Source organism: Daphnia pulex, chromosome 6 (assembly GCF_021134715.1).
Source record: "Daphnia pulex isolate KAP4 chromosome 6, ASM2113471v1".
NCBI lineage: Eukaryota > Metazoa > Arthropoda > Branchiopoda > Diplostraca > Daphniidae > Daphnia > Daphnia pulex.
Genome location: NC_060022.1, coordinates 307,392 through 328,438, shown reverse-complemented (window position 1 = coordinate 328,438; position 21,047 = coordinate 307,392). Strand labels below are relative to the sequence as shown.

General features: G+C 39.1%; 4 protein-coding genes and 4 long non-coding RNA genes across 16 annotated transcripts; 1 reads left to right on the top strand and 7 right to left on the bottom strand.

The window, feature by feature from the left end:
* Positions 1–1,025: 1,025 nt before the first annotated feature.
* Positions 1,026–1,944, bottom strand: LOC124196417 (larval/pupal cuticle protein H1C-like). Its single transcript, XM_046591500.1, has 2 exons — positions 1,809–1,944; positions 1,026–1,723 (listed from the first exon to the last, which is right to left on the bottom strand). The coding sequence occupies exons 1-2, from the start codon at positions 1,818–1,820 to the stop codon at positions 1,151–1,153; spliced, it is 585 nt and encodes a 194-aa protein (XP_046447456.1). The 5' UTR covers positions 1,821–1,944; the 3' UTR covers positions 1,026–1,150.
* Positions 1,945–2,236: 292 nt separating this feature from the next.
* Positions 2,237–3,529, bottom strand: LOC124196131 (putative gustatory receptor 28b). The gene is made up of 6 exons (XM_046590945.1): positions 3,347–3,529; positions 3,031–3,266; positions 2,678–2,984; positions 2,520–2,594; positions 2,367–2,456; positions 2,237–2,284 (listed from the first exon to the last, which is right to left on the bottom strand). Exons 1-6 carry the CDS (start codon positions 3,527–3,529, stop codon positions 2,237–2,239), a joined length of 939 nt encoding a protein of 312 aa, XP_046446901.1.
* An 899-nt stretch (positions 3,530–4,428) lies between these two features.
* Positions 4,429–6,126, bottom strand: LOC124196129. The gene is made up of 6 exons (XM_046590943.1): positions 5,586–6,126; positions 5,275–5,522; positions 4,890–5,196; positions 4,747–4,821; positions 4,576–4,665; positions 4,429–4,485 (listed from the first exon to the last, which is right to left on the bottom strand). Exons 1-6 carry the CDS (start codon positions 6,051–6,053, stop codon positions 4,429–4,431), a joined length of 1,245 nt encoding a protein of 414 aa, XP_046446899.1. The 5' UTR covers positions 6,054–6,126.
* Positions 6,127–6,462: 336 nt separating this feature from the next.
* LOC124196414 (lysine-rich arabinogalactan protein 19-like) lies at positions 6,463–7,605 on the bottom strand. The gene is made up of 2 exons (XM_046591497.1): positions 7,513–7,605; positions 6,463–7,435 (listed from the first exon to the last, which is right to left on the bottom strand). The coding sequence occupies exons 1-2, from the start codon at positions 7,522–7,524 to the stop codon at positions 6,719–6,721; spliced, it is 729 nt and encodes a 242-aa protein (XP_046447453.1). The 5' UTR covers positions 7,525–7,605; the 3' UTR covers positions 6,463–6,718.
* Positions 7,606–9,077: 1,472 nt separating this feature from the next.
* On the top strand, positions 9,078–12,495 carry LOC124196425. Of its 8 annotated transcripts, none has more exons than XR_006875707.1 (9): positions 9,128–9,281; positions 9,846–10,058; positions 10,163–10,594; positions 10,661–10,964; positions 11,040–11,129; positions 11,211–11,369; positions 11,437–11,580; positions 11,658–12,114; positions 12,179–12,495. It is a non-coding gene; the product is annotated as an uncharacterized LOC124196425 (long non-coding RNA). The 8 variants fall into 8 exon arrangements; XR_006875708.1 differs by having other exon boundaries at positions 11,040–11,369; positions 11,658–11,786; positions 11,953–12,114; XR_006875701.1 differs by having other exon boundaries at positions 11,040–11,369; positions 11,658–11,888; positions 11,953–12,114.
* A 134-nt stretch (positions 12,496–12,629) lies between these two features.
* LOC124196430 lies at positions 12,630–13,459 on the bottom strand. Its single transcript, XR_006875719.1, has 2 exons — positions 13,152–13,459; positions 12,630–12,982 (listed from the first exon to the last, which is right to left on the bottom strand). It is a non-coding gene; the product is annotated as an uncharacterized LOC124196430 (long non-coding RNA).
* Positions 13,460–15,772: 2,313 nt separating this feature from the next.
* On the bottom strand, positions 15,773–16,544 carry LOC124196433. The gene is made up of 2 exons (XR_006875722.1): positions 16,397–16,544; positions 15,773–16,280 (listed from the first exon to the last, which is right to left on the bottom strand). It is a non-coding gene; the product is annotated as an uncharacterized LOC124196433 (long non-coding RNA).
* Positions 16,545–16,626: 82 nt separating this feature from the next.
* Positions 16,627–17,631, bottom strand: LOC124196435. 2 transcript variants are annotated; one of them, XR_006875724.1, is made up of 4 exons: positions 17,503–17,631; positions 17,289–17,436; positions 17,047–17,217; positions 16,627–16,834 (listed from the first exon to the last, which is right to left on the bottom strand). It is a non-coding gene; the product is annotated as an uncharacterized LOC124196435 (long non-coding RNA). The 2 variants fall into 2 exon arrangements; XR_006875725.1 differs by lacking the exon at positions 16,627–16,834 and having other exon boundaries at positions 16,957–17,217.
* Positions 17,632–21,047: the final 3,416 nt, after the last annotated feature.

Below are 21,047 nucleotides of genomic sequence, written 5' to 3'. Positions count from 1 at the left end.
AAGCCTCTTGTCGAGACATGGCAGTCTGTTTGCACTTTATAACCTTTTCTTTTGTGCAGATTTGAGGCCTGAGTGAGCCATCATCACAAACTAAGAATGCCATCATAACCACAAGACATCATCCAGTTTTGTTTGTGCTGGACCTGGTATTGATTTCTAAACAATCAGCTATCATCACCAACAAACTCAGAATCATTGCTTGGGTAATGATTTTCGTTACTTTTATTAACCTGTAATCTGCTACAAATTCTAATGATTCATTGTAAATATGCAGTGTATTACATGTAAACCTTCCCACTTGTTAACAAGTAGGGGTTACCCACTGTCTCATTTTCAACTTTTCCTTCCTTGTTGTTTCTGTAAGTATTTTTCGTAACCCAATTTTATTTTTTTATTTAGACAAACAGCATCATGATTGAAGAAACTTCCGATGTCGGCCGAGTTACCTATCTCTTCTTCCCCTTTCTTTAAATGTCCTCGTGTACACCCATGCGAGTGTGGGGGTATTCACGAGGACCCCCTTTTTCCTATCCTGCCTGGTACTGGATTCGACTTTTCTACGTATGGATGAGCCCTTGTGGATGCCTGGCTGTGGATTTCCCAGGCTTAAAGGTAGGACAATTGTCTCTATTCTTCCTTTTTGATTATCTGATGAAAGTACGATTATTCCAAAGCTAGACGGTGTGAGACTGTTTGCTTTGGCAATTTTTGTTAACTCAGTTCAAAGAGTTCATTAAATTCAAGTCATTTGTAGAACAACTTAGGCATGTTTTCGCTCCGGTCGATTGGTTGCGTACATTTGCCTTGGAGGCAAGGCACTGGCCTCGATTCCGAGAAAAAATTGTACGTCAAGCCCAGCCACAGAAGAACCGCAATAAATCCTTGAAGTCCGTTAAACTTTCAACGTATACCTTATCCAAGAGGAATAATTGAAGGACATTTTTTTATCACTTTTCCTCTTACAGTTACACCGTGATAATGGAGACAACTCCCTCCTTTTTTATTAATCAGGCTTTATACGTCACTATTCGTAAAAATGTGTAATTTTCGTCACTAGTACAGCAATAGTAAAAAAAACTATTACAGGTTCGGTTACGTCAGGAATGAGTAGATATCATGTTTCAGTAAAGACATATTCAGTCGATTTCATTTAGTGGGTCTTGGAGCTGCACGGGATGCCATTGTGGAAATGGACAGCGGGAACGGCAGCTGGTGCGTGATACTGGTGGATTTCGTATTGGGGAGCAACTGGAACTGGGACGGGCTGGGCGTAAGGAGCGGCGACGGGCACCTCAACGGCGAATTTTTCAACGTTGACTTTGGTCGGGTGTTGGACGGTCACCTGGGGCGTGATTTCGGAGACGGTGCGGGCGGGAGCCAAAACTTTGGACTTTTGGACGAAGGATTCCTGTCCGACGGTTTTGGTCTGGGCCAATCCCATGAAGTCAAAGTTGGTGACGTGAGCACCGGCTCCCAAGTTGGGCTTCATGATGGTGGAAGTGTGTCCGACGACGACGGGAGTCTCGGCGTAGTGGACCCTGGTCTCGAATGCCTGGGGGACAACATGGACTGGGGCAGCAGCGACATAGACGGGTGCTGGAGCGGCAACAGCTACTGGTGCAGGAGCGGCTAAGGCAATAGGAGTAGCAGCATAAGTATGGGCGCAGGGTACAGCGGGAACTGGTGCGGCAATGGCAGCAGCAAAAAACAGAGGAAGGACGGCCTTTTGGGGAAAACAAAACATTAATTATTTTTAAATGACAAAATAATTCTATTAGCAGTGAGCGACAATGTGAATTGAAACCTACAAAGAAATGCATTTTGGTTTTCTTAGTTGCGATTGAGCTGGAACACTGACTCGATTGTGGAGAGATTTGTGTGCAGTATTTATACAAGAAAAACAGGGCGTTGGTCTTGACAAACGACTTGCGACTAGAATGCGCTCTTCTACCCTCTTCTACCACATTTCTTTTTCTTTTTCCGCATAAAATCTCATTTTAACTCTTCCGGCTATATCTTGGCGTGGCTCTCCAATCCATCTCGTCTCGATAACCTTGTGGATTCATGGTCATCTCCATTACTCTTGAACAAAAACCCACGATTTCAGTTTATTTGATCTTATTTGATGCCAAATCCTCAAATACTTTCATTTTCATTGAACTAGTTTTCCCTTTAACTTAACCAATTGATGTAGCACGCGTTGTTATAAGACTGCTAGGTTTCGTACTGTACCTGACTAATTCTGAAGGAGTATGACCATGTACGTCACTACGGCACCCACCAACTATAACAAACCAAATCAAATTGAGAATTGCTCGTTAGATTTTGAATTAAATTTCAGTAGGCTAACAGTTAGTGAAATTTACAGCCGGAATAAGGTGCACTCCAACTTTAAACACTCCTGCAGCCGACATTTGGATGCGATCTTCATTCATTTGCATCAGGATTGTCATCTCCTTATGTAGTTAGGTGAGAAAGAATAAGATTTTAGCAGTTACTGGAGTAATTATAAAACATACTGCAACATTTTCAGCCAGCATTTTGGAAAATCTAGAATAAGACCGTGCACATAATCGCTCCCGAAGAATTCGAACCTGGTTAAACATAAATTTAGTTAAGGGATGGTAACTAAGGTGATGGCGTTCGTATAAATCTAAAATGTATGATAACATTATACTTGATTAACGGGCATGTCAGCGGCAGCGAAAATGACCAATAGTCGGATCCAGTCGCAAACAAAAAGGAAAGGAGAAACAAACAATACATTTCCTAGTATGAGATTTGAATAAGTAAAACTGTAAATATAGGTGAAGGCACCGCTGACGACGGTGACGAATTTCACAGTTAAAATGAAAAGAACAGGGACTGAGAAAAGGTCGTTCAGTTCGGATGAGGCTTGGCATAGGTAATCAAAGATTAGAGCGTTTTGTCTTAATTCTTTTAGGTTCTCCGCCCTGCATACCTCATTCAACAAGAATCGAACCCTTAGATCAAAATTAATTTTTAAATATAATTCAGATTATGTCTTACCCTTTTCGGGAAGTCATGGGAAGTCCGTTAGCATCGCTCTTGCCCGAGTTTAGAAATAAAAGTTGTATGTAGTGACTGATGACGTAATAAGACATGTGAATGAGCAAAAATGTGCATTCAATCATTACGTTGACCAGTGACAGCATGAAGTATGAAACCACAGTTATCAACAAGTCCATATCCGCCGTAAAGAATTTTTGAAAGAGAGATGCCATCACAACGAAGGAAAATACAACCTGTTGTCAATAACAAACGCGTCTGTTTGAAAAATGTAATGGCTGAAAACAAATTTAATTAAATTTTATCTGAAGCTTACCGTTGTGACGATGAGTGTAACAGCGATAACAAATCGATACCCAAGAAAGCACTGGTGCTGCTCGATAAATTTCTCCCCGAAAAGTCTCTCTACTTCTTGTAGGGCTTCGACAGCGTTCCGCAGTTTCCGGTAGTTCAAAACTATCCAGCGGGATAGCAAAATTTGGGCAGTGTAGGAAAACATGGTTATTCCGCTCAGAATGGTGACGGTCATTGGAACATTTTCGTCGTTTATCAACCCATCAAGTATACTTACAGAAAGCTTTACCATCACGAATTGCAACCCAAATTGCAACACGAAAATGACCATAAACCACCAGGTAGTGCGATGTCTGAAGGAAAATGTAAATCTCACAAATTTGTTGGAAATTACATTTTCTTCGATCGTGAAAGGGATCATGCCGCACGCTTGACAGAGGCTCACTAATGGGCGTAAGTGTTCAAAGACCGACATGACAGAAACCTATAAACTTCAACCGAAAATACTGGGCGAATATTGAAACTATCTCGCAAAGGCTTTTTTGTCTATATGCTGCATATAAGGTGTTAGGTTTAGGTAGCCATGGAAACGACAGGTACGGGATGTTTATTTGAACTAGTCGTTAATATCAAGTCCATAGGTTATCGCGAGGATGTCAGAGGATCATATATGCGTCGTTTCTGTCGGGAGATTCGTTGATTGATTGGAAAAGAACAGCGGGATACACTTTAAATTAGTGAAATGGAAAGTGGCCGAACGAGCCGTTATGTAGCTACTAAATACCAGGGCACTTTGGTAAATACGAAATGAAAATGCTATTTTATATTGACTTGTTTTGCAATGTATTCATCCAATCCACTTTACACGATTAAAGTTGGTTCGTCTTATTAGGTGCGCTTCGCATATTTTGAAAACCCGCAAAGAATTACTATTAGTTTATTAATTCCTCGCTAGCCAACACAAATAAACTCAGTGAAAATACCAAGGAATTGCAATAATACATCTTGTATTAGCCAATTGAACCAGACATAACTAATTTTGTAAAAACAGTGAATGCAATCAACTAAAGAAATTAAATATTTAAATTGTAATCCATTTGAAAACTAGTCAAATTTGGTCTGAAGCAATATAATGAAGTAAGTAATAATTGACGCAGTTAACTATGGATAAAGGAATAACAAAAATCGATCAGAGGGTCTCAGCTATATTGACAAAATATCCAAAAGTAATCGCAATTACTACTAACTCACCGATGGGATAAGATTCAAGCCAACATGGAAAAGTCCTGCGGCTGACAATCGAATGCGCTCTTCGGAGATATTTTTGAGAAACAACAATGCCTTTTTGTTAAACGTACATTAAATGACTTTGTCCCGTATTTCTCGTAATAATAAGAATGACAGAAATGAGGATTTATTTACCTCAAGCTCATCGTCCATTTGAAGATCGGTTTCCTCATTCAAAATGGTAAAGATTCTCTCACGGAGATGTCGTGCCTATACAGAGAAAAATAAGACTAAGCTAGTAAAAGAAAATGCTTGAGAGAGTTAGTTTTTTGTCGTACCTGGACGTTCGGAGATTCGGTAGCTTTAAGAACAACGAAAACACTCAAGAAGCTAACGATGGAATTTGCGACACATGCAGGAATAAGGGCTTGGAAAAATTCATTATTGTTGTTCATCAGTCCATTAATGATGATGTATAAACTAAAAGCTGATGAAACTAATCGAAGTGTCAGGAAGACTAACGCGGGATACGAGAACACTTGATTTAAATTTGTGATCGCCTCGCACAAATATCCAAACATTCGCTTGCTGTGTCTGAGTTTGTTTTTCCAACTTAATATTGCGTTAGTGTCCACCACTTGAATCCTGCAAGAGTAAGTAAGTAATGACATGTATTATATAGGGTTAGTGTATGATCAAAGAAGGATAATGCGGTATACGTACCAAGCAAATTGTTTTTCTTCCGGGACGTTTTCGGTTGGCGAAAGCCGAAACGGTCGTTTCATATCCAAGATGATGAATTGAATGTAACAAGCAGTTATTTTGTAGCAAAGATAAATGATTGAAAAAGTGCTTATCAGCATTATAGAAATGAAGAACCGACCGACGACAACCATAACAGCAGGAATCAATCCTTCGTTTTCCACCTTCAGATTGAATAAAGCGGTATTTGAAGCTATCAAAGCGATTGTCTGTAAATAATAATTTGTTTTTTTATCGTTTTTAAAAAATTTAGGCTACCAAATCGAACTTACACCGACGATTGCAGATATTATGCTTAACATTGCAGACCGTGTCACTGTCGGAATGCCATCTGGAGACATATCATCCACCCTCAACTCGCTGTTTATCTTCTGCAGAAAGTATACAGTCCGACGAAAGCAGACGTATTTGATAATGACGTAGCGAGACATAACCATCAATGCAACATAGAAAATGTGCTCCTGGAGAACGAAGAATGAAATGATGCGAGAAACATGGGATCGTAAGACTCCATCATCCTCATGTAGTACGTTCCAAATCATTTTAAAGTCCCAACAAGAAACTACCACTTGGAAAGTGCACTGGAAAAAGAACCACCAAGCGACTGGCTGACGTAGGGAGAAAGAGAATTTTTTGAATTTTGTTTTCGTTGGGTATTCTTCAGTTTCCACGGAATACGGAATCACCCCAAACAACTGACAAAAAACCAAAAAGGGTCGAAGTTTTGTTAAAATTTGCATCTTCTTTTAGATCGCGTCTGTCCACAACGTTCTGAGTTGCTATACTGGAGCACAACAATTTTGCGACAAGTGTCCCACTTATCGATTGGATGAGGTAGCCTAATTGCGCATATTCTGCTTAGCGATCAAACGTTACGTTAACAAATAGGAACACTATTTCTTCCTTTTGTCAATCCACTTAAACGATTAAAAACGACTTCAGTATTAAATGCTGTAAGAATCAGAATTGCAAACGCCTTTGCGCTTATTTGAAAAAAAAAATGCTTAAAACTTTTTCAATAATATGGTATAAATTGGGCAACTTTTAATTTTGGTTTTTCCTTGCATGTTAATCGTTCTGTTATTTTGCGTTGCCCAATGTGTCACAGGTATATTAAAAAGAACCTGAATGAGAACATAAGAGTTGAGCCACACTTCATTAATTTTATTAAGGAATCATGAGAAAGTACCTTTTCCCTATAATACAGTTTACATAATACATATCAAACCATTGAAATTGGAGGGAAAAAGAACCATTTGAGCCAGTATGAGACAACCATTTTCTAACATTTGAAAAAAAAAACCCAAAAAATGTTACGACTTTTAAGACAACTGGAAGGAAATTTTGCCGGTTATGACATTTCAAGATAGTAGCGCCAATAATGTTAAAAAGAAACTAATAATTATTATTTATCTTCGCTAGATTCACGAGAATCGGGAGTTTCAATAGATTCCCGAGAGTCATAAGGACGCAAGACGACTACTGCTGGGGCAACGGGGGCAGGTGCAGCAACTGGAGTCGGGGCTGGAACCGGAACGGGAATGGGAGCCGGAGCGGGGACTGCAGGAGCAGGTTCGGGGCAGGGCACTGGGGCGGGAGCGGGAGCAAGAACTTGGATGGGAGCAGGGATAAAAACAACGGGAACCGGAGCGGGTGTTGGGGCAGGGGTAGGAGCGGGTGTTGGGGCAGGGGTAGGAGCAGGTGTCGGGGCTGGAGTAGGAGCGGGTGTTGGGGCAGGGGTAGGAGCGGGTGTTGTGACAGGTTCAGGTTCAGAAACGGCAATGGTAACTACTTCAACATTGGGAACCAAATCGTATGAAACAGCCTGAACGTACGGACTGGCAATGGGGAAGGCGTGAACATACTGCTGAACTTGGGGAGCAGCCTGGATGTACGACGGATAGGCAGGAGCAGCAACGTATTGGGCTGAGGCGAAGGCGGAGGCCTGATGACTGGGAGCAGCAAGCAAGTTGTAGCCGATTTGAGGTACAACTGCTTGATTCCAAGCTTCGGGATATGCGTCATAAGTAACTGGAGCCGGATGGATGAGACAGGGCTCTCCGGGGATGGCTGGATACACCGGAGCAGTAAAGGCAGCGGCAACAAACATAGCCAGAATGATCTATTTACAGGGTAATAATAATAATGATTAATTTAAAAAAAAATTTACTTTGCCAATTTTTAGAATGGTGAACATACCAAAAACTTCATGATGATAGACGTAGGTATATTTATTACGTGTTGATATTACGAATATTAGCTCGATACTGAAGATGTGCGCTTGCAGCCTATTTATACAAACTACATCAGGGCGTGTTGCTGCTGGTCGTTGATCCTATCTCCGGGGGGTATCCTCCCACTTTCGTTGTCAAATTTTTTTTTTGATGTTGTTGTTTTTTGTTGTTCTGGTTTCGAAAACCACTTTTTTGCGGTAGTCTGTCTTTCCACGGAAAATAGTCCAATGGCTAGGTTTTTCGTGACTTTCATGGCCAGCGTGCCATCGTGCTCATCTTTCCATTCAAGGCCGTGAAGACTTATTCTTGAAAAACTAGTTTCGTTGTTTTCGGCCAACTCCTATTTCACTTCATTACGCGTTTGCGAAGAATATAAACGAATAGCATCTGCTCCGGATAAGTCTTGTTTCCTTTCAAGGTCACACCACTCTGATCAATCTACATCTACAAACAAGAAAACCTAGTCTAAAAGTTACAGAATTTTTCAAAATAAAATTGTAAATGGGAAAAATGCCTTGTAGTAATCAATAATAATTAATTTGGATCTGTGCGTGAACTAAAGATTATTTTTTATTTCGTATATATGGGTCAATTTTACAGACTTGGGACATGTACTACGTAAGCGCTAGTTCGTTCTTAACCCTGGAAGTTGAAAAAAAAAATTCAGGTTCAATAGACTATCTTTCTAAATGATAAATAACGTTGAACCCATTCAACCAAGTGGCCTATAACACGTATCACCCGAACTTTAAGGTGTTTGCTTTTCTGGTTACCTTTTTGCTCTCGTCCATCTAGTTTTATTTAATGGGTTTATATCGTGAGGCTTTTGACGTGTGTTGCTCGAATGGGTTTTGCCAGATTTCAGATCTTTACATGAATTCAAGGCCGATCCGAGCCTTTTTTCTTTCTTGTTTTCAGGGTTACCTAAGGTAATTCAACTCGACCATCGTAGATTCCTTTTGTTGCGTTTATGCAAGACCAAAGAAATATCAAGATGATGAATATTTTCAATAAAAGCCATTGTTACTCATCACTATTTCTATATCGATGCTTATTCCCCGTGACTTAATTGTACGGCAAGCCGTTCGAGCCACATTTCACACTGAAATTGTTAAGGTTTAAAAAAGCACTGCACTAACAATGTAAAATTAAAATTTTGTTTGCAAAATTGGTTTTTAAAAATGCAGGAGTTAATCATTATTTAGATTTATTCAATGCCACAATTAATGGGTCATTCAATCATAATTTCTAATGCCCTGTTTTTAATTAATTGAACCACTATTAGCTCGACAACTTAGGGTGGGGGTATTCGAGGGAAAAATGTGTTGTTATTTGTTAACTGTCCGTTAAATCGTTAACGGTTAATAACTGTCCGTTAAATCGTTAACGATTGACTTTTTACTCAAATGCCCCACCCTAGATGGCGAAGTCGGCCAGCTTTACTCCATCTCGCGTCAGTCATGGGAGATTGTTCATGTGAACGATGTGGACGTTCTTTTCTTTACCGTTTGTCCGTTTTCTTAATTCTTTTCTTTCATCCTGTCATCCATATTCCATAGCCTACGTAAGTGCTTTCATCATTACGTTGGAAAAAGATATGGCGACCACGTTACGAGGTGTCGGGTAACGAGAGGCGATTTACCGGTTTACAATTAATGCTGCATCAAAACAGCAGTACAAAGTCCCGTGAAATGTGGATTGTGGTCGGGGAGAAGAACAGTTTTCCACAGTTAAGTAAGAATTTTTAAATATTGTGTTGTAAGTTATTGGTAAAGTGTTTGGACTGCCAACACCATGCTGCCAATCTCAAATTTATCTCCTGCAGAAATTTCTCTTAAATTGAATAACTAGTGGCTAGTGCATTTGGTATATATTGCATTGGTTATTAATGGCCTTTGATTTTGTGTAAGGCCTTTTTACATACTAAGTCATTTTTGAAAGAGGTGAGAAACGGTAAGCTGAACATAAAGAAAAGGAAGTACAATTTAATTAAAGATATTAAGTGGTAGAACAGGTAGAACTGTGTTTTATTTGTCCCACCTCCACCAAATTTTAACATACAAAAGAATAATTAGAATTACACAAAACAATTAGAATTACACAAAAGATAGTTATTCTGTTAGGTTGTGTAAGGATGTAGGACGTTCAGGCCCCGGCTTTCAGGCCCTGGGCCTGAACGTCCAGATTAATAATAGAAATACAGCGAATGTATGTAGTTTGTATGAGTGTGTGTAGTATGTGTTTTTTTTTTAAATATTTACTGAATATTTTAATGAAATCCTCCATTTATTTTCCCAGACTGTAATATTTGGATTGCACAGTCCGGAATAAATTGTTGGTGGTGGTGATTGTTTAGAAAAAACTATTGCCGTGGAGTACTGTAAGATGTGGTACTACACAAGCTGTGCTGCTCATCAGTTTGAACAGTTGATTGCAGTTTTTTCCACTACTGAATTAGAAAAGGCCCTTTGTCAAGAGAAAAATCCAATCTAAGCCGAAAAATTGAGACAGGTAACTCCACCAATATAGTTGACAAAATAATGTGAAGGTGCATACAATAAAACTACTTAGTAGGCTATTTGTCTTAAACATGCTAATGGTTTGTTATAATTTAGGCACCAGCCAATCCTTTGTGGAATTTTGCTATGGACGTCTTTCAAATGAACCTCAATGTTAAGAAAGGAGAAGAATCTGAACCCAAAGTAGAGCTTGAAGAACCATCTACTACCGATATACCAATAACCAACGGAACTTATTCCATGCGCTCCAAGACGGCATTATTATGGCGTGCTCTTGCAGACTCATGACAATGACTTACGACGGTTCTGGTGAAGTCATCAAGAAGGAAAGCAGTGGTAACCCTCACCAAATCAAAATCCTTCACCAACCGACATCATTTTTAAGTTCGGAATGGAAGGCCGGCATCTGTTTGCGGTATGTAAGAGCATGCTGGCGTCAGAAGAGACATCGTAAAAGTTACTTGTTCAAGTTCCCTTTAGCAAACCTTTATTACTTCCATATCCCAGACCAATTGCCTAAAGTACCAGGTAATGATAAACAATTTTATTTCTTTTCAAATCCATATCTAAAGAACATTTTATTCTTTTCAACAGCAGATCTAGAAACCCAAAGTTGATGAAATTTGACTTGAGGATTAATTGAGTTCTACAGTATCACGACGAAAAGCATCTAGCACGATGTCGTTTAAGACTTCCCATTGGCTAGACCTCTGTTCAGAATGTCTCGGTTTTCCACGCAAACGACATCAAATCGTTGAGCGAATTATCTTTGAAAGTTCGAACACTCTGTGCATGTCCCGCTGAGAAGAAATGGTGACCAAAGCCGGCAACCTAGGCAGAGACAGTAAAATTGGACAAGGAATTCACCCCATCTCGTCCACGATTGCGTAAACGCAAGGTACTATTTTGCATTATAACAAGAGGAAGGAAAAAGCTGCTGCTAATACGACCACCTCATCTTTCTCGACTTAAGGGCCACTAGATTTTGGTACTGGAGGTAAACCGAAATCTAAGACCATGAAGAAACTTAATGCTTATTCCTAATAGCAATTGCGCTCACTACGTAATTCTCTAACCCATCACTAAAGAACACCACTCCTGCAACACAAACTAATGTTGTTCAACTCAATTGGTGTTCACGCAGCTGGGACAACTGGAATTCCCATGGGTCGGCGTATTCATCACCATTCATTCACCACCATAAATGGTAAAACATATTTTAGGTTGATCGCGCAATGATGAGTTCAGCTTCGGGACCCCTACCTGGCTGTACTAATTGCTCTCCATTGCCTCCGCCACTCCAGTAATTATTAAAATTAAAATCTCTCGCGTGCCAGACCGCAAAAATTTTAATTCATTTCCTTACACAGATCAATGTCTTCTGGAAAATACAGTATCGCTTCACTGAGATGTATACTTTGACGTTCCAATGGCAAACTTAAAAGGAAATGTGACGATTCGAACGTTGTGATTCGTTCACAGGACAAAGAAATATTAACCTCCGCAGTCCGAAGGTATCTATTGCACATGTTACATTGTTTCATGAATTACTATGAAAAGGTGTGATCTCATTCAGCAGTTTTACCTGTAGAATTTTGATCCCAATTCTCAGCGGGTAGACTGGCGGTCGTTTGGTCAACTAAACGGCGGCTAAGCGTGTCCGGATGATAATCAGATGTTGCTGGATGAATGAGACGTTGTGACCATCTCCAAATTCGTGGTAGATCATCATTCAGCTCAATGTACTCCGGATCGGTTGCTATCAGTAACTGTTATAGACGATTTACTTTTCGTGTCCAATGGACTTGGTTTCTCAACAGAAGTTGTTTTCCTAATGAAATAACACGTTTAATGGTCCGTAATATTAAAATAATTATCAATTTTAGTCGTGTGACACCTGCCGAAGTGAAGGACACGAAAATGCAATATGCAAAACATAACGAAACGCATTTCGACTTCCAGTGCTGGTGAAATTTAAAGTTAAAAAAAACAAAACAATTTCTATTACAAACTTCTCAGAAGTTGGGTGTAACGAAAAGTCCCTCAAAGTAACATTTTTCTTTATAAATTGAAATAGTAGATCTCATTAAACATTGAAAAATTCATTTCTAGGAAGTATGTAAGCTTATTCTTCACCTGGAAGCATCCAAAGTTCTTCAAGGTCTAGGCTGCGTTAAACGTTGTTGGCTCAGCCTCTCCAGCGGAAACCTACTATGACTAATTGCTCCCTAGTAAAACTGGCCTCGCTCTCTTCTTCCTTCTTCAGGTAATCTCCCTGAGCACAATGAAACAAGGCATAGTCTCCCCTGTCTTGATTGACCGAACTGTGCAAGGAAATTTCATATTGATAAAATTAATATATTGAAGGTAAAATATAAACATGTATGATGAGGGATGATAAAAATATTTATAAAAAAGTGTCAATAAGATTGTCAGCAGTTAATTTTCTTTATGATATTTTTAAAATATAGTGCTGTATAAATATCTTCAACATCCCAACACATGATCTGTTGCTTTCTTCATTTTTTTCCATTTTCATAACATACTGCACTAATCAATTAAATTAAACACAAGACCCATAATTTTATTTGATGGCAGGGGGCCTGTTGCTTTCCCAACCGCGATTATAACACAACGTCATTATTTGTTTGGTGCATAAGGTTTCTTGATCTAGCAGTTTTCAATTGAAGCACTCCTAGATCATGTAAGATCAGGTTACCTCAATCGTAAATGCATGGATGAGATTTGAGTGACAGAGATGGGAGAGATTTGACATGACAGACAAATTAATGAACAACACATTGAACTGTGACACCAAAGACAGCAGCAGCAGCAACAACTTTAAGCACACCTTTCGACATCTCTTCATTAGGCAGCATCTCCATTAACAGCCTGAACATCAACGGCCATTGAAACCTACAGAGAAAAATAAAGATTCATCACAAGTAAGGCAAAGTGCAGAATAACAGGAATGAAGTTAAAAGTCGAAGTGATATTTTGTCAACAATCTGGAATCACTAAAAGATGCCATAGACAGGGCACAGAAACGAATGTCAACTGTTAAGCTGCCTTCTCATTATACTACCTTTTAGGGATTTTGTCTGTTGTGATATGTGATGCTGCAGTGGAGACTTTTTGGTGAAGACGAGATATAAATTTGGAGAGGAGTATATGCCGTGAGTATCGAAGTTAATTGCCTTTGTTTGTTCCTTCTTTCAATTGAGTGTCAACGAGCTAGAGCGGACATTGTTTTCATGTAAAAGTTTCTTTTTTCTGACGCTAGACGTCATAGCCTTTGATAATTTTACACTCAGTTTAATAACGTTTACTTTGCACATCTCTGAAGAAATTTCTCGCTGCTACTAAAAGAAACTTTTGTGTGATAGCTGTCAGTTTCTGTTTCAGCAACAAAGCTCACTTGTTAGTTTTTAATAATAATGTCCTTTTTTTCTACTTCCGGTTTTCTTATTTCAGTCAGTAGTTTAGTAAATATTTATTTGACGCACAAAAGAACCACATATTCGTGATCCTCGTCAAATTTGTGGTAAAGTTCATGTTTTTTTTTGTACGTACGCGTACTTCCGGTTTCGAACATTTTCCTGAACTATAGTTCAGGAAAATTCTCGATTTTGGCCAAATTTTGGATTTCGTTTAAATCACACTTAATCGACCCCAAATTTCATGGAGATCACAAATATATGGTTTAATTTGATGGCAGCTCAATGGTTAAGGTGCTGTGGCTTACTTCCGGTATACTTCCGGAAAATTTGCATAAAACTAGCAAGTGAGCTCTGTTTTCTGTACAGTTCTAAGGATTGAATGCTAGGTTTTAGCAAACAAATATGAACTTTTCAAGTTTTGTGAGTATCTTAAGACCAGTCCTTCAAATATTGAGTTTTGAGACGTGTTAAATAGATGGCGTGTTGATTGTGTCAGTTATGGAATGGCGGTTTGCTGTCAAAAGTTTCTTCGAAAATTACCAATGAATTCATAGGTAAATTCAAGTGATTTCGTCTCTAACTTGTCGGTGATGTGTTCTATTCCGTGTATATGTTGGATAACCTTAATGTTTCTCATCAACTTACAGGAGGAAATGTGAAAGGTCGTGGTCGTCGTGCAGCCTACCGTCAACTATTTTGTTCAAAATCATTGTATTCTACTGAATGTGCCATTGAAATGATACAGGTAATAACCAACTCTAGCTTTATGCATTTCATGTATTGCTGAAACATATTCTTCTCGTCTTTTATTAGGAGTCATAATTATCTGCTGTTTGTATTGGACTTGCTAGATCACCAACCCCAGGCCCCCAGCATAGACCAATCTCTCATTTCATCTTCTCGAGAGAAGATTGGATAACTGATTGGTGGTTTTATGTGTAAGTTCACTTATCATGTCACTGAACTATTTCCATTGCAGTCTAATATGTATTTAAAGTATTGATCTCCACTTACGTCTATCGTCTAATGTTTAAGAGACACTTTTGAGTGTATACTGATAATTGTTTATTCTTTTAGATCACATTGATGACACAAATTATAAACAATGTGACCTTTTTTTATATACAGGTTCTAAACTCCAGGTTTCTAAATTTGCATGGCAGACTTTATGAAAAGTCCTCCTATCAAGAAAGTCAACAAGGTCCCTTGTTTACTAACCTGTTGGCTGCTACCTTTGAATCTCCCTTTTTACTTTCTAAAGCGGGCATCTTTACTTGAGGTATTGCTTTCTGTCGCTACAATCTTGTTTGAATATTATTGCCATCCAAATAAATGTTCATTATGCTTACAGGGTAATCCTTCGCTACTGATCATGGACTTCATCCACTGGTGAAAACCGACAAGTGAATGCTGTAATTCAAGACTGATAAATTGTGTAGTTAATTAGATAAAATTATCAGTGCATATCTGGGCTCCCTTCTTTTCTGTGGCCCCGTTTCCCTAACTAACCACTAACCAACGCCCGCCGGTGGTCACTCACCCGCTGTGAAACCAGGAGGAGGGGAGGGCTCTGGTCGAACGGGGACTTGGAAGGCGCATGATCCGATGAAAACTTTTGGAGGGTCATGAGTCTAACCCGGAAGCCTAGTATGACTACATCTCCCCGGAAAAAACTTGCCTCGTACTTCTCTCTTCTTCTCGGTCCAGATAAATATCTCTGGGGGCCGTAGACATATCCTATAACAGCATGTGCGAGTTAAACAAAGCAACCCACTACCCAATGAAACAAAAAGCCATGGTTTATTATTTGCGCAAATCTCCGTCAGTCAAGTTACAAATTTTTCTAATTCAACAACTCGCGTAAAATTTTGCATCTAGTCTATTAGTGCAAATCGCGATTCCATCATGTGTTTGGTAGTTAAGAAAATGGTTGTTTAAAAAACAAACAATGGGGTGTTCTGTGTAGCCAAAAAAACTCACCATTGTTTGTTTGTTTTTTAAACAACCATCTTCTTAACTACCAATCACATAGGATCGCTATTTGCACCAGTAGATTAGATGCAAAATTCGACAGAAGTTGTTGAGTTTGAAAAATTTGTAACTTGACTGACGCAGATTTCCGCAAAACTAAACCATCGCTTTTTGTCTCATTGCCGCAGCGGTGGTGGCGGGTTGCGTTTAACTCGTACAGTAGAAAAACATCTTGAACCGGACGCTCTATTTATTGAATTTTTTGAACATTATAACAAGAAAATAAAAAAATGGGTTCATATAATATATTTATTTTTATTTATTACAGATATTACATGGTTAAGGTTTAACATTGGTTTATAGGGTTAAGGGTATAAATTTAAGGGTTAGTGGTGTATGTTTTCGGGGTTTGAAGGATTGGAAGGTATATGTTTGTGGGGTTTGGAGATTAATTGGTAGGGCAACATTTGTAGGGTTATAGATTAACAGATTTTTTATCCAAACTTGAAATATCCTCCCCCTCTCCAACATCCTCCACTTTCCTTTCCCAATCCCGAAAACATGTTTATTATTTGTTGACATAAATATCCCATATTTGTTTTTGTTGCTTCTTAACTTCTTAACGGTAAACTGCAGTCACGATGACAATTTAACAAAATAATGATGCAATTTCGGTAACACGACACCAGCAGTCCAGCACCAAGGAACGGCTAATTGAATTTGATGCAGAAAGATCTATCACCAGCAGAGGCTGAAACAACGTACCACAGCGGACAGCAACAACGCGAACAAACACGATAAACCTGTAACCATAATGAAATGAATTAATTTTCAGCATCAATGGAAATGCTGTCAATGAAAAGATGAATAAATGTCACTTAATGTTATTTACAAGAGTTATCACAAATCATTAGCTTACCATTAAGAAAATTGTACATGTCAAATTCAAAATTCTGACTGAAAAAATCCATGTGTGAATAAGACTGGAACGGAGAAGAAGGTGAAGACAAGACTTCAACTAGCTGTTAATCATGCTTGTAAAAACTAATTACTATTGAGGAATTAATTCTGATGTTATTCTCACAAAAATGACAAGTATAGCTTAACTACACGTGCTCTCAGAACTATTCTTAGAACTGTAACAAAAGAATCTACAGTTGACTAGCTTTAATGAGAAATACAATTTAAAAATTTATTAAAATAATTACTTCAATAGTTCTTAAGTGTTTCTTCAAGGGACTGAGCACACAGCAGCACAGGAAGCAAGAGAAAAACCACCTTTACCTGCCGCTTATGTCAAATCCGTGTGAACATTGGGCAGCAACAAAGAAGCTCATACTTCACCAGGCTGTTAATCCTATTAAGAAAAAAAAAATACCAACAGAAAACAGTAAGTGACAGCATAGTTAGAGAAGATAAGTTTTTTTCATTGTTCTGAAGTGTGTCATACAAAAACACTTAACAGAATGAATGATATTACCATCATAAAAAGCAAACATCAGCAAAGAACTAGTCATCAACTAATAATATCAGTAGCATTCAAGTTAGAAAGCTGTTCAACATAATTACCTTCATTCTTCTGAAGTTCAGTTCATTCTGTTCAGTGTTTTTTACGATATGAAACATACAGCTGGTACAGGTAGCAAGAAGAGCACCTATCACCGGCTGGCTTTAACAAACCCATTTGCACATAGCACATATTGGACTGACACAAGGAAGCTCAGAATTCACCAGCCTGTTCTAAGAAATATATGAAAAAAAAACGATTCATTGAGTTAAATGCTCATCACAACAGTTAACTGCAAAATTACCTCAGGTGTGAGTGACAATTTGTCAGCGTCCAGCTATTAATGTGCATTACTTGACATTGAAAACATCACGAAAGGGAATGGCAGCAAATTAGCACCAACTCCACATCAACAGTTAGGGCTAAATTCTTCATCTTAAGTGTTGTCATATCTGCAAAAGTCAATAAAATTTCATTAGATATGGATTTGGAAAGAGATGAAAATGTTTCCTCTTAACTTGATATATATGATTTTTTATGTTGTTGAACCCTCTTCAGGATAGTCCTGGGCTATTTCAAACATTTAGAACATTGCCTGCTTTGTTTTAACCACATTGTTGAAGGACGGGAGGATCCTACGAGGCTACGAACTACGATTGAGCAATCGATAAAACTAAGAGTAAGAGCTCTTCTTCTTTAGGGCATGTAGACATTGGGACTAATAACCACAAGGACTAATCGAATGCGTCACTAGAACGCGACACTAGAACGTCCTTCCGACACTAGAACGTCCACATTTTAGCCACGACATTAGAACGGAAAAACCTCTAAATTCCGCTGCGACACTAGAACGTCCACATTTAAGTAACGACAATAGGACGGAAAACCTCTAAATTTCTCTGCGACAGTAGAACGGATTTAGCGACATAAGAACTTGGGGAATGATTCTTTGCCGCTAGATGTATTTCGAATGCGTCACTAGAACGCCCACCCGACTCTAGAACGTCCATATTTAAGCGACGAAACTAGAACGGGAAAAACTATTGCGACACTAGAACGGCTATAATAAAATCTGCGGTGGGGTTTCATTCTTTACCGCTAGATGTAGGAGATGTATAAAGTTTCCGATTAGGTTGCGCGAATTTTAAAACATCGAATACTACATCTGCATACCACAAGGGTATAAATAACATTTCCGCTCGAATGGAGAGTTGCAGCCATTGCTCGAGACTGCCTTATCAAATGCGGGAGGCCCGTCAAGAAGACCATGTCTTCATTTCGAAGATAAAATGTTTGCCAGTTGGAACGGTGAGTCTTCTTCTCTTTTTTTGGCTTTCGTCTCCGATGATGCCCATTGACACTTTGACAGTTATTCGCATTTTCATTTATAGTCGAAAATCCCAGCTCCGAAATGCTGACTCTTCCCCTTTTTGTAGCACATATAATAATTTATTCAATATCCTAATAAAAGATGGCTTGCCAATATAAGGGCGTTGAAAGGGGGGGAAAACAAGTGCCGGACGCGGGAGCTGCTGTAAATTTGCGAGCAAAGAGGACATGAGTTTTGGAGCTTCCAACTTTCGGTTATACAAGATCCTGCGGCAACTCTGCGTCCTATATTACATAAAGGAAGAGGTATGAGAATAATAAAAGGAATCTAAAGTGATCTAGATGTCGGCCCTAGTTCTTATACTATCAAAGGCTGTGTGCCGTAAGGTCGTAAGGTATACAGAGAGGCGATGATGTCTTTGAATTAATTAGCGACCGGAATGTTGAAGTTCTGTTCCCACCGCGATTTCCACAGCAGGTCGAAATAAATAAAATAGAACAAGGTGTCGTCGCTTTTGTATATTTGAAGCGGTGCGGAAGGCGCTTTGGATTATCCGCATCACGCTGAATACTTAATTGAGGCGTTACGTCATGTTCATCCCCTCCTTTCTTGAAGGACCATAGTGTTGGCTGTCGCGCGTAATATAAACCATACACAGTATACCAACACTTATCACTGTGTGCAGCGCATGTAATATTATAGAAAAAACGCGCCAGCATGGGACGAAGATACGTAAGAAGGTAAACAACACTGGGTTTGACGATTTATTCAGCACCGAAGATGAAGAAGAAAAACATCTCAAGTAATGAGAAGATAAGAAGCTTTATGTATACCAATTTGGCTGTGATGACTCTCTCTTATTATTTGTGTTCAAGGAGCGTGGGAGGTTTCTATATCCGGGTCTGTGCTTATCTGCTCAACGCCAACAATCGATTATGTTAATAAAATCGAATAAAATAACGCGATAAAAAAAAAAGAATCTTTGACTTTTTATCGACATGGGAAAACGAAACCCAAGCTATCGTCTCTATAGTTTCGCACAGATTCAATAGCGAAATCATTAAAGAGCTTGGTTTTTTGCACACAAAATCGCCCAGCGCATCTATAGTCTATAGAAATGTAAATTATTCAAACTGGCTTACGTAATAAAGATAGCGGAGGCTGTTAAAAAAAAAACAGCGAGCTATACACTATTACATTTGGCGCTATCGATGGTATGTTATAGTCTAGCTCCACTAATGTATTATGCTTCTCATTTTTTTCAACCCAACCCGTTTTTTTTCCTATCTTCTTCATCCCTCCCATTAATTGTCCGCACACCCATCGGTAGTTCACTTTCCCTCCAGTTCTATCTTCGCCGAGCTGTTAATGGCCGCAATCGTTGATTACCACGTCTACAATTAAGGAACTGATCCGAAAGCTCGCCTGCCGGAAGAAGGGCAAACCAATGAATCTTTTCACCGATCAGCCGGCAACCGGAGAGCATCTCATTAGAGCACGGAACACGAATGGAACTTGAGGGTTGTTTTTTTTTTTGTTGGGAAAATACCCGAGGCATGTTTATTACACTGTTACTCAAACTAGGATCAAGTCAACGAGTGGGCTAACGTGACGGGCTTCCTTTGTGCGCTCGGAGACGTTTGTATATGCGATGACGCTCTCCCCGATCGATTTTATCATCGACGTCTACCCCTTCAGGCGGAGTAATTGACCGGAAATCAAACGTAATTTCTTTAAAGCTCACAACTAATTTAAACGATGTTGATTAACTCTTGTTTTTAATGCAGCTTGTGGCGAACAATTTAAGTCAAATGCAAGATAATATAATCAGTACTGCCCGGTTACTTCATTCGTGGGACACATTCTGCGGCTGTTGTTGTGCGTCAACGACAAATTTGGTGCTCAAATCCAGAAACATCAAGGAACTAGTAGGCCACGAAATGGCCCAGGCTGCTATGTACCCTATCCTCTTTGACCAAATTAAGGCACTCGTGGAAAAGTTTTTTTATCACACTGGTCAGGTTGTAGTTAACAAATCACATACGCAGTTCATCGAGCACGTCATTTTATCATGAAGAATGTGTAAGAAAACAGTAATAACAAGAACGACAACCCTGCAGAGCATTTAGGTTTATAACCAGATTGAAGGAATGATGCTTGCAATTGTCCGGCGAGTTTTCATAATTCGCCGGATTACACATCATGAAAACTGATGGCGAGGGACTATTCTTTTCAAATGTTGACAAATTCTGTTTACAAATATCTGGAAATCCCCCTGTGGGAGTCACTCATTCCTGGTGGAGCAATTTAGTGTGTCAGATAGATACGGCATTACAGAGAATCGCAGAGAATTCAAAATTTCTAACACTGAATTCGGTTACAATTTCAGGAATAAGATTGTGTACCGCACGGTATTTTTGCGGCGTTTGCATACCTCAAAGAGCAACGCAGCTTTCTTAAGGATTGCAGAAGCAAAAGTTAGTGAATTTTTTTTTGTAATGGAGTAATTGAAGACTGCGTTTTTTTTTCCAAGACCGATTTTCGTTCATAGTTTCCCCTATCCCTACCCCTATCCGTTCTAGTCTATTTAGGGATTAAAATATAAGATTCGCTATACTTTGCCGTTCTTATCCTGTCTTTTTTCTCTGTTAGCTCTAGCTGCGAGTTAGCTGTACCAATCCATCCATTCGATGTTTTAAAATTCGCGCAACCTAATCGGAAACTTTATACATC

Coding starts and splice junctions, on each gene's coding strand:
- LOC124196129 (XM_046590943.1), bottom strand. CDS start 6,053: ATGCAAATTTTAACAAAACTTCGACCCTTTTTGGTTTTTTGTCAGTTG. Junction 5,197..5,274: donor GAAGAAAAACAATTTGCTTG/GTACGTATACCG, acceptor TTACTCTTGCAG/GATTCAAGTGGTGGACACTA. Junction 4,822..4,889: donor CCGAATCTCCGAACGTCCAG/GTACGACAAAAA, acceptor TTCTCTGTATAG/GCACGACATCTCCGTGAGAG.
- LOC124196131 (XM_046590945.1), bottom strand. CDS start 3,529: ATGTTTTCCTACACTGCCCAAATTTTGCTATCCCGCTGGATAGTTTTG. Junction 2,985..3,030: donor CCCATGACTTCCCGAAAAGG/GTAAGACATAAT, acceptor TTTTGATCTAAG/GGTTCGATTCTTGTTGAATG. Junction 2,285..2,366: donor GAGTGCACCTTATTCCGGCT/GTAAATTTCACT, acceptor GGTTTGTTATAG/TTGGTGGGTGCCGTAGTGAC.